This window comes from Oxyura jamaicensis, chromosome 6 (genome assembly GCF_011077185.1).
Source record: "Oxyura jamaicensis isolate SHBP4307 breed ruddy duck chromosome 6, BPBGC_Ojam_1.0, whole genome shotgun sequence".
In the NCBI taxonomy this organism is placed as follows: domain Eukaryota; kingdom Metazoa; phylum Chordata; class Aves; order Anseriformes; family Anatidae; genus Oxyura; species Oxyura jamaicensis.
The window spans coordinates 17,353,949-17,366,682 of NC_048898.1; the positions used below are offsets into that span (position 1 = coordinate 17,353,949).

General features: G+C 40.1%; 1 protein-coding gene across 4 annotated transcripts in view; it reads right to left on the minus strand.

Moving 5' to 3' along the window:
• Positions 1-2,508: 2,508 nt before the first annotated feature.
• Positions 2,509-12,734, minus strand: part of MARCHF8 (membrane associated ring-CH-type finger 8) — a 94,697-nt gene continuing 84,471 nt past the window's right edge. For all 4 annotated transcript variants that reach the window (XM_035330491.1, XM_035330494.1, XM_035330493.1 and 1 more), the window contains 2 exons: positions 9,703-9,850; positions 2,509-7,280 (listed from right to left, as the gene is read on the minus strand). In XM_035330491.1, the coding sequence (XP_035186382.1) occupies positions 6,976-7,280; positions 9,703-9,850 (453 nt within the window). In that variant the 3' untranslated portion in view covers positions 2,509-6,975. The remainder of the gene's footprint in view (positions 7,281-9,702; positions 9,851-12,734) is intronic.

Here is a 12,734-nt window from a genome sequence, read left to right on the forward strand (position 1 = left end):
TAGGGCCTACGAGGCAGTGGTGACATTGTGACCTCAGCAAGCCTCTGTGATGACGTGGCCCACACGTGGCCAAAGTGGGTTGTGTTGAGAGCGGCCTGGGAGATGTCCTCACATGGGGGAAAGAGGAGGGTAGGGGGGGCTGAGGGACCCTTTTCTGGGGCTGGCTCCCCTGGGCCATTTGGCTTGCCTGAAAGAAAGGCGGTTCCTTGACCAAAGGGACTGCCCTGCACTTCCCATGTTCCACACAATGTTTTCCAGCTCAAGCTCTAGCCTCTCATCAGTGTAACATAGAATCACAGAAACATTAAAGTTGGAAAACACCTCCAGGATCATCTGGTCCAACCATGGCCCTACCACCACTGTCACCCAATAACCCATGTCCCCAGGCACCACGTTCAAAATTTCCTTGAACACTCCCAGGGACGGTAACTCCACCACCTCCCTGAGCAACCTGTTGCGGTGCCTGACTGCTCTTTCTTATCTGTTATATATTATCTATAATCTATTATTATTTTATTAATATTTATTAATTTAATAAATATTATTAATTTTTAATCTATTTTCTAAATAGCTGTTTTCTAATATCCAACTGACATCATTGAGATTTACTACTTTGAAAATGAAAATTAATTTTCATTAGTTTGGGGGGGGAATGAATGGTGTGTGAATTAGAAAACGCTACTGTAAATATCTCAGCTATAACTGAAGAACTAGAAAATAAGTTTGATAAGTTTGCAAAAATAGTACTCTAGAATCAAAAAGTGTTAGATTTATTAATAACCTCATAAGGAAGAGCGTGCACTGTAATTAATACTAGTTGATATGTAGATCAAATGGGATGAACTTGACTGATCTCAAAAATATTTGGGAAAAAAAAAACACACAACAAGATCCTACATAGAGTAGCTCAAGATGACAATTCCTGGGGATTTAGAAACATTTGGGAGAAACTAACTTTATGGTTACCTGAACAGAATTGGATCAAACAACTATGTGTTGGTATTGTAATAATAATGGCATTGTATATCTGTCATCCTCCGTGACGTCCGAAGAAGAACATTGCACCTTAATGTTGGAAAAACTCAAAGAGTGCGGTATGTGAAGAGGTGCAAAAACAATAGGAGTAAAAAAAAGTAGGGGGGGGGGGAATTGTGAGAAACAAAGTTGTGTTTTTGCAGTAGAGAATTTTTCTTTATTCCAAGGTAGCTGTGTAGTCATAGTAAGGAGAAATGCTAAGTAGATAAGCGGACAGTAGAAGGCCTCACTGTTCCAAAATAAGGTAGAAGCTTGAAAAAAAGAGGATGAGCAGTGTGAGAACAGTAAAACAAAAATCACAAGTTCTCAAAACATAAGAAAGGAGAAATTAAAGGGTTGAAAAAAAAGAAAAGTTGTACATACATGGTATAGAGGAGCATTCAGTAGTTTGTGAACCTATAGTACTCAGCCAATGAGGAAACGGGAGGTGATCAGGCATCGGGTGATAGGGAATAAAAGGTTATGATTTGTTTACTAAAATGTGCTCCTGATTGACAGGATGCCTGCCATTGCAATCACGAATAAAATAGTTTCATGGAAGATCCTGTCTGAAGAAAATTGAGATTTTTCTCACACAGGACACAGACATTTTTGCTTTGCATGAAAAACACCTCTTTAGGATGTCCTCCCATTTCTTACCTGAAATAAAATTCAAAACTAGTCACTCTTTAAAAAGAAAGATAAATCCAGAGTCTCTTTGAGACCCCCGTGTCTGTTACTGACAATTTTCCAGATCTTATTTCCTCTTTGGCACTTATGCTTTTGTTACAAGCTGTCTCACATCGGTGCATATAGCAGTTTTCCTTGATCTAGCGGTGCTAGAAACCTATTCTATAAAAACTGCTGAAGACTTCATGTCTGAGGCTTGGTCTTGCCATGAAAGCACATACAGCACTGCAGTCGTGCTTTATGCAATGAACGGTTATTGCGGTTGTCCACCACTCCATGCTTATGCAAACTTATTTTCTTCTTAGGCATGAATCAGCGTAATGAGTATCATCTGCTCGGCACCACTGCACATGAGAATGCCGACATCAGACATCAAACACTCATAGCAACACTCAGCATTGACTCAAGAAGCTCCACAGATTTTACTGCCCACAGGAATCCTCTCTCCCCACCTCCTGCATGGCACAAGCCAGAAAACTCTTCCCATGATTCCTATACCTGACCGCAAAGCACCTATACAAAGTTTTATCTTCTCATTGCAATTAAGGGGTCACCCACTTATTCTGATGATTAACTAACCTTTTATGATCCATGACATCAAATTGTCATGGATCCTACTGCATGTTGGCATCCTACGCTGAAGAGCCATGTGGTCCTGGGTTCACTCTGGTGAAGTTAACTCACTTCATTTGATCATCTCACTACTGGAAAGCTCAACTTTTCTCCAGGCTGGGCCGCTAATGCTGTCTGAAACAAAACATACTATGCTGATTTTGTTTTGTTCTGTTTCTTTTTTTTTTTTTTATAGAAACACTTTATTGCTGCAGTCAATAACCCTGTGTATCACACACAAATAACTAATTACATTTTAAGAAACTAAAAATAATTCTGCAAGTGGCAATACTGAGAAAATGAACATACATGAAAGGATACAAAACTATACATTTAAGTTACTAGAAATTTACTAACTAAAAAAATCTGCAGAACTGTGAAGTGTCTTGTATAAACTATACAACACATGCCAGTGTAAAGTTGTTTAATGTTATACAATTACCTACCTACAAATGTTTTACCTAAGTACAAGATCAGCTGCAATTTTTAAACAGTTATCTTCTATACAAAGACAAGTGCTCTCAGTACTTCATTGGGATATACAGACACTGCAATATCTCAAAACTAGAAAATAATCACAAAATAAAAGGTCCTGTTCAGAAGTTTTCTTTGCATATCTAATATAATGCTGTGAAAATCTAGCCAGCAATATCCTTGCTTTTGTATTTGCCCTGTTTCACCAACATTTGAGAGGGACCCAACCAGAAACACAGACCTCCATTTCATTGCTGGCCACAACCTCCATAGCAGACTACACTGGAAATCTGTATCTTAACACACCTCAGCTTTACAGGATCCGAGTCCCAGTTTGTAATAGATACTTACCCAGCCAAACACAGGGCAGAAGGAATCTGCTCCTGATACAGCACCAGCATGAGTAGGCTGGATGCCCTGATCAGTACAGGGGACACAGTAGAAGCGCTGGACAGGGAGTTACTATTGATTCCCAGGATTTCACAGGCTGTGGGACAGAGGCCCAGCACTTGTCTAGCTCCTTGCAGGCTTAGTGTAACCTTTGTTGAATCCCTCCTGCTGAAGCGAAGCCAACCTCAACGACATTCACCAGGTAATGGTGGCAGGACTGGCCACCTCTTCAGAGCCCAGGGAAACATTTTAAACACAGACCCCCTCCCCAAAATACTGGATTACAGCTGAAGAAAGTCCTGAGAAGTCATAGGGATTAATTTAACATCTCACGATCTCATAAAGTGAAGCAATCTTCTGCAACATTTGCCTGTATTTCTAACATAATACATGTTCATGACCTGGCAGATGCACCGAACACGATGTAGCAGGGAGATTTCTTTGGCATAGCCAGTGATTTTTTGGACAGGACTGAAGAGTCAATAGCATGGGAGTCTGGTCAGATGTCTATGCCATATCAGTAAGGGCTCTGGCAATCTAGCAAACGGGCTGTGGTAGATGGTATTAAGCCTTTATTCCCTCGTATTTACATTCTTATCTCAGGGAAGTCACAGGTAATCTGAACTCATGCTGGGGAAAGGACAAGGACCAGAAAAGACTTTGTCATTTCAAAAGCTGCCAAAAGGAAGTTTTGGAATGCCTGGTGTGATGGGGGCACAATTGTTTCCCTTACCAACATCCGGGCAGAAAGGACGGTGCTCAATCTGAGCTAGCATCAGTGCCTCACAGCTAGAAGCTGAAAACAAGTCAACAGAATCTCTTTAAGGAGGAAGAAAGAAAAAGCACCATTCAGCCTTCTTATATCATTTGATAGCACCATGCAGAAGCAGAGAACTGCATCTCCAGAAGCCCCCTGTTAACATCAGGCAAGAATTAGCACAAGTGTGATCAGCATAACAAAAAATCCTGACAGATGGATCTCTTCTGGTTCAAACCAGCTCAAACCAGCCCTTGCTGGTTTAAGCAATCCTCAGTAGCATTCAGAATTATATACTATGCCTTTCTTTTAGAAAAAAGCCTCTGTGGAGAGGGGATGGTAAGTAGTAACGCTGGCTAAAACAGTTTTATCTGCAATTATTTTTCCCCAGATGATTTTACTGGGGATGGTTTTTCTTCCCAAGTTGCAAATACATAGGGTTAAAGCAAAAACAAACAAACAAACAAAAGAAAACCTCAGCATCCTGAATACACTGAACACCAACTGGCATATGTTGCATGGAGCTTCCAAAACACCAAATGAGATTTCACAATGCTTCACCAAGAATCATTTATGACAGTGATTGAAACAGGACCAGCATTTTACAGTATGCCATAGTGGTGCTTGTCAGAACATCAGTCAGACACTTTTGCCTCTCAGATGTGAGCTGGAGTACAAACAGGTTTCATATCAGAACTTGCCCTTTTTCATTTCCCCTACTGGCCACAGATCAGATGAGAACGCACACAGCATCAGTCAGCAGCTGATTCTGTGCATCTTGAAGACATGAAAGCCGTGCGCACTTGGGCATTTCAGAAGAAAATGATGAAGGTGTGTAAGACCTGATTAACCCACCTGAGTTTATCCAGTAAACCTTTTCACAGAACAAAAAAAAACAAACCAAACCAAGACTGAATGTTACCTATCTGGGTTCTCAGAGTTTGGGAAAGGGTCCGAGTAATTGCACTTTAAAATATGGCAGGTGTAGGCAACAAACTCTACATGAACACGGCCATGAAGACTGCTTCCCAGGTACTAGCAGGGCTTGTCTGTCTTTTATCACATAAGCATGGGAGATCCTGACACCTGACACAGTATGCAAACCCACGCCAGTGCAGCTTTGCTAGGACTGTCTAGAAGTCTTTATATATTAGAACATCTCAAGAACAAAGTACCATGTTGTTCATAAAGATCACAGCCAGTAAGCTTCAAGCATGAGATCATACAGAGGCACACACGCACACTTTTCTTCTAACAGCTCTTAGTGTGTGTTCTCTGACCATAGACCCCTCTCAGGCATTTTTTTAAAGATTAAATTAAAAATAAATTAATATTACATTTCAAGAAAAAAAGTCACTGATCTCTTATTCTTTGGGATATGTTATCGCAACTTATTTTGATATGAAAAGATTATGACCAATGAAAGTTCTACTTGGAAAGGACAAAGTATAACCTGAACTGGACCTCAGGATTTAATTCAGTATCTCAGCAAGTAAACAGAAGCTTTTACCTAACTGAGAAGTCCAGGTAGCTCCTGCTAACACCAGTCAGAAAACTATCATTGACTTTACAGAGATTTAGACTGGGCTCTGGTAGAGGAAGTTAGCTTTTGGATGCAGAAGCCTCATGTGCTGAGTTTTAGCGGGGCTTTGGGCCTGACCCAGTCACACTGACATGAGGCTTTGGTTAAATGACTTGAAACTGGAGAGTGGTTCAGTGAAGTGGACCAGTCCAGTAAGTGGGTAAGTCTGTCGAAAGCTCTGCATACAGATTTTAACAATGTCCCTCTTTTCGTTCAAAGCAATAGCCAAAGCAATTCTCTGACCATCATATCAGGACTAAAACCATTTTTAAACTCATACACTTAATGTAGTATTTACTTCCTCAAATTTGAGCTTAGTACCTCCCCTCACAGTGCCAAATTCTTGGGTAATTCACACATGACACAGCACTAAAGAAGGAAAACCAATTTCAGCTGTATTGACTAAGTATCTTTTTTCCATAACAGCTCACATTTTTACTAATATACCAACAAAACCTTAAGCAATGGTTTGGAATGAAAGTTACATCAGGTATATAAGTGCAGGTCCGTTGATGGCCTGACCTGTTAAAAAAAAAAAAAAAAAAAGCAAAACCAATCCCCAGAGCATTGAAACCATTATGCATTGAAAACAAACACTGTACACATCCACTACTCCCCAAACACAAGTCACAAGTGCAACATTCTTTGAAAAAAACATTGTTCCTCAAAGGAAACCCGAAGAGGCAATTTTTTAGTGTTATGTTTAGTAAGATAATGTGTGCATGTGTTGGAAATCACAGGTTGGAATTTTAATATTTTTTTTTAGATAAGGCAAGAGGTTTACGTTTCAGTAGAATGGATGGGGTAGAGAATGAAGAAATGTTCTGAAAGTGACACATTCTTTCAAGTTTCATTCTCATTGGACATACATATTACAAAATAAAGATTTTTAAAAGTGCTATATGCTTTATGAGTCTCATCACAATATGTAAAGCATAATTTTACACCTGCTGCCTAAGACAAAATGTTAGTGGCAGTGTTAGCAGTAGATTAGACTCTAGCTTTCTCATTTCCCTCAGAGTCTGGGACAGCTCTCCTTCATCCTGCTTAAAAAAAAAAAAAAAAAAACAAGACAGGAAAAAAAGACAACAACCAACACTCTACACATCTTCCAGAATCATTTAGAGTCATCTTCTAAAGTAACAGACTCCATTAAGTTGACGACAGTTCACTAGTGGCTTGCTTAATACCACAACCAAGGCTCATTCTACTCAGTAACCTGTGGCTCTTTGATCAGCCCAGTACGTGAGACGAAACGTTGAGAGGTATGCAACCATGATAACATTGACAGATATGCCAAAGGGATTTAAAAAAATTCCCACAAAACGCAAATGTAAAAAACTTCATCTGCCAGTCCTCGGCTGTTAGCCAATTTTAAAAAGGTAGAGCAGTTTGCAGTAAACAATGATATTTTAAAACTTCAAGGACATACAGAAACATCCCTCCCACCCAGCAGTCAGACGTGAAGGATTTCTGCAGCACAGTCTTCGGGCTCTGTGTAATGTGAAGAGTTTGTATCTGAATGGTGAACCCCAAGCATTTCTTTACTTTCAAAGTTTGGCTCCATTAGTGCAGGTTTTTCAAAAATATTCTTTTTGCTAGTTTCCGGACAGTTTTGTACATATATTACTCGGTTATAAGCTTTAAGTCTCTTCCATAGCTGTACGTACACTTTGCATTGTACATACATGAACAGAAGTCCTCCAGTGAAACCAATAGCCACAACCACCAACTTAGTCCAAAATGGCCATTCTAGAATCCCTGGAAAATAAAAAAAAGGAATAAATAAAAAGGACCAGGTCAATATTGGGTAGACTACATTAGGTCTCTCTAAAACATTCCTTAAGACTGTCACAGTGTTCCTATTTTGTCTTTTTTGTTTTGTTTTGCCTTTTTTCTCCCTTCAAGTTAAAGGCATACAGGCTTCTAAGCTTGTTGAGTTCACATAACATGTTTATTCTCACCTACCAGAGGAAAAAAAGAACAACAACAACAGAATATTTGATCCTCTGTGACTGAGCTCTTGTACACATACCACTATCAAGGCAACAGCCAGTAATAACTTTAGGTCCTTTTACACCTGTTTTCCACAATAAAATTGGAACAGATTATGAAAAGAATTCTATGACATGCTTTCCTCTTGATAGCAAGACACTCAGTGACTTAAGTCTGTTCCACTCTGTCATCACACAGTATACAGAGTCATAGTTTTTGAACTCAAAATGGAACCACTGATATCATTTAGCTTGATGTGTTCTTTATGCAGAGCAGACAATTTTATCCTCATCTGACCCAGTAACTTCTAGTTGAACTACATCATCTCTTCTGGTGCAAAATGGGAAATGTTGAAGATACTGAAGCGTTCTAGCAAGCTTATCTGCCATAGTAAGAACAACCACCTGTACTTTTCCTGAATTTGTTGGGCTTGAACACTCAACTTATACATCTTCTGCTTTTATAGGTCCTGCATCTACTCAGTCTCTCTCCTCTTGAAAGATAAGCATCACAAGATGGATATGAAACCATACCGAATCACACACTTTGAGGTTTCTCACAGAATCAGCAGCAGTGTAGCAAAATCACAGCCAAATCTTCAAAGTTTTTACCAATATACAGGCCACTGCTCTTTTGGAAATGCATGGTAGTGTGGGAAGAAGGAAAAAATTTTAGTCCCCAAACCCAAAGGGCACTGCAACATGACTACTGATGAAATCCCACCAGTGATTAATATCTGAACCTCTGATTAACAGGTGAGCTATCTGATGCTATTTGTAGACAGCAATAGCCTACGCTTGCCACTGTGCAGACATGAATTCATAAATGTATGCGCACTCTCCACACGCACCCCAACTCCTCTGAGCACTCCCCAGATTTAGAATCCAAATGAAGGGACCAAAGAAAGCACTGTAACAAGTACTAAATACTCCACTATTCTTCCTAGTCATGTTCATCTAATATGTTTATTTACTAAAACAACCTGGAGACTATAAGTCTTTGACAGTGTATGCTTTTCATTATTATATGGAAACCTTACACAGAAGGAACAACAATTTTCATCACACATGGAAGAGTATTAGATAGAACAAAAACTACAAGCTTTCATTCAAAGCAGCTTCCTGACTGAAGCTATGAACAATCAAACTACACCTAAAATGAAAAATGACTGCAAAACAGTTCTGTTTGAAGTGTGATTCTGCTCTGAAGATAGTAATAGCTCTGTGGATTTGCAGGTTTATTGATGCTCAGCTACCTCCACAGGTGATGCTCTTCAACCACAAGCTAAATATTCTCCAGCTGCTTATCAAGTTAGCATCCAATGCTCTGCAAGCCAGTACAGCTTGCTTTGAAGCAGCCACAATGGCTCCCAGCCTTGTTACACACTCTGTCCCTCCTATCCCCGCCTTCAGGGGGAGCTCAGCTGCCTGAGAAACCGTTCTACAACAGATGGAAATCATGGCCCAGCACACCAAGGTAAATAGATTTCAATTTGGTAAGTTTACAGCTGGCATTCTGAAGAAAACCTACTATGCAAGAAGTTAAGACATCCTTGCAGTGGGGTGGCAACCACTAGACAAATTGCAGTGTGTCTCATCTCAGTTGCATGAATTGGAGTCCTAAGAATCAACCTGAATTTCTTCTGCTTCATGTACAACCACTAATTACAATTTCTCCAGCTGAACATGTCTCTCACAGGAAACTTGTGCTAACCCATCTCACAGATGGCTGAATAGAAAGAATAATCCTGTTAGTTTGGCTCAAAGATTTGGATTTAGGTTCCTCTTTCTTCTTCTCTTTTTTAAACTGTTCTCATTTTGCTCAGCTCAAGGTAGCCATAGCAGCAAACAAATGCTTACATCCCTATCTGTTCAGTAAGTGTTGCAGTCGAAAACAAAATTAGCTAAGCCAATGCAATTTTGTGCCTGCTACAGTGGATTGGTTCCCATATCTGTTCATTTCGTAAGCGCAAAATAAATTGCTATGAAATAGACTTAAAAGCACCCACAGACAAATTTACACCAATTTAACTAAATCATTTTAAAACCGTGCTTTTAAACCAACCCTACCTCAGGCTAAAGCTGCCTGGTCTAAGTAAAAGCATTACCTGCACACTCATGTTCTGCACCCTCTCTGCATTCAGGATCAATTCCAAGGGAATAAGTGGGAAAATAATGAGGTAACATACCAGTAGTCTGTCCCTGTTTAATCTCTTCAGCAGTCCTGTCTATGAGGACATACAGAGACCACACAACGCAGGTGATGGCAATGATATGGAATGTTACAGAGCACATGATCTTCCTCCTCTCGCTGGCTGTCATCTGTAACTTCTCCCACTGTCAAGAAATCCAGAAGCAGAGCAAAAGATTAAGAGTTTATCACGGTTAACAGAGTATAAAAACCAAACACTGATAAGAACAAAAACCAGACAGCAGACCAGTTTTAGAAGTCACACAACGACTGTCCTGACCACCGCATGCGCTTGATGGCTGGCAGCTTGCTCTGCTGTGACAGGAACAATCGGTCCTGGTGCAGGACAGGAACTTTAGGGCTCAGCTCTCACCCGGGGCCTTGGCACAAAGTCATTGCACCCTGCTCACACACACAGGCTCCAGCACAGAGGGATCCACAAGCAAGGCTGCTTCTTAGTGCATTCATAACTGAGCAGCAGGCACCCACACTCAGAAATGAACATCTTGAAGGGCAAAAGGGCTGCCTTGCTCAGGCAGGCATTCAATAACACACTGCAGTAAGAGTAGTACATGATCCAATCGTCCAGTACGTGTAAGATATCTCACTCTGAGCTGTTAGAGTCCCCTGGTACACAGTCAAGGCTGTTTAGCTCTCAGCTCAAGGCTGTTTAGTTCTCACCTCCTACCTCTGGAGGTTTCATTCAATCTTCACATATATTTAACGCTACTTACAGCAGCAACACCCATATTTTATTTTCAGTGTTTCAAGTGCACTTAAACACGTGCCCTAAGAATATACAGCAGAACTGGGATAACAACTTTAGAAAGTGAGATTATGCAGCAAGTTAAACCCCCAGGCCTGCATCTTTCAGCAACGTCTTTACAGCTGCAATAGAAAAGTGAGGTCACTGACATTTAGGAAGGACAGAAAGAAAGAAGACAATTATTACAGATACTTCTAACATAAAATACATGGAAATTTTCAAAAACAACTTTTCTTTTTTATTTACGAATGGCACCTGGAAGCTTTTTTTTTTTTTTTTTTTTTTTTAAAGTGCATTTTCTCTTTATGATGAAAGCTTTTGTAGGTTTACTACACGTCCTTCAGTGTATTTGTGCTAAAATACACTGTGTAAGTGTGTTAGTGTTAAGGTTTCACCCCACACTTCCATAAAATATATACCAGGGCACTTAAGCTTCTCGTATATACCCATGTGTTCTAGAGAGCTGCATTTGATGTCTCCTGAAATAACTCATACAAAAACTTGACTTTGAAAAAGAGGAAAAGTGTGGAAGATAATGAGGATGACTTTACTTTTTGAATTCTCATTACCACTGCTTCAAATACGAGAATAGTTGAACCACAAAAGAGAGACTCTGTGATCCTCTGTCTTACCAATAAATAATGTCTTTGGCCAGTTCAAGCCATATTTCTAGATCAGTGGGCATCCAAGTCTCACCATGGCACAAGAACTGAAGACTTCTAGCAATGACATTAAAGATTTGTGACATGCTAGAAAACTACATTCTTTCAATTTTCTTAGAAAAAGACTGGACAAAGCATTCCCTTTGGATGCTAGGTTTTAAATAAGAGCTGGATTTTGTACCTAAACAAAGATGCTTAGTTCCTACAGACTCTTACAGAGTCACAAGGACTTGCATTTTGACTAGCTTATGGTCCTGTTTTCGGTTCTGCCGCTAGAGCTCCTCTGCTGGTCTGTATCTCCTGTGAACTGCTGGCATCAGAGACACCAAACCAACCCACATCACTTCTCCTCTTCCATCGATACAAGTCCATATCAGAGAAGCTATTCTGCAAATTATTTATTCTGCCCCATCCCCAGCTGGAAAATAGAATCTGGAGGTCCCTGGAGCATTGTTCTGATGACAGAGCAAATGGCATTTCACAATTACAACAGTCAACATTTCTGACTTTTTTTTTTAAAGTGTTGCTAAAACAAAATAAAAAAATCCACTGAAAAAATCAGGTCTAGTTGTCCTTTTTTAAAATTTTTCATTTAAATTAAAAAATGAAGCTTCCCTCTCGTCTCTCCTCACTTTCACTTGTACCATGATATGGTTTGTTCCTCATTCTCTTCCCTTTGTAACTTACTGTTTGAACATGTCACAGGCCAATATGCAGTGATGCAATACAGCCTTAAGATGCTGAGGATGTTAGATTCCATTTCTACCCTACAAATAAGCACAAGCCCTGTTATTTGTCCCATCCTGTTCATAATCACCAGTTCCAGACTGTTTTCTCCCCACTGTCAGGATACCAGAAAGGGTGAGTTGAAGATACAGAGGCAGCTTGTCTTCTGGCTGCAGCTGAACCTCTAAAGGACTCTTTAGATGTATTTGAACGGTAAATTCCTTCTTATCCTTCTACTTATCCTTCTGGCATCTGGTCTCTCTTCCATGGATGACCTGTTCAGATATAACTAATGATGCCAAATGACTCATTTCTGAAGGTGCCCAACAGCTTTTTCTCACAAATATGCAGAAAATGCTTCCCCTGCCCACTCCAGGCAAAGTGAGCATAGAAGAATGAGCAGCTAATTGGCACCTATAGCAACTCTTTTTACCTGGGCTTCTTTAGAATAATTTATTTCATGTCCTATGAATGGCTTGTACAAATTGTTGTCAGTTCAAGTAACAGAACGTATGACAGCCAGCACTGTGGTCCAGAGCTACAATGCTCTGTGCTAAGGGGCTACCAAGGAAAAAGCTACACTTCTTAGAAGACAATGATTTCCTGCAGTCATAAGCAGAGGTCGTCCTATCAACAGACGATGATGCTATGCTGTATATATTGCAAACTGCACACCTCCATTTAAAAAACAACAAAAAAATGAAGTGATTGAATTATGCTCCATTTTCTGTTAGGAGTTACTTGTGGAAACTGAACGAGTTCTCACAGTAGCCTGCAGATGGCTGCAGTCTAGGCTTCCCACCCTACATGACTTAAGATCATCATACTTGATTGTGACGTTACTCATTTATTTGAGCTCCGGACTGAGGTTATTTC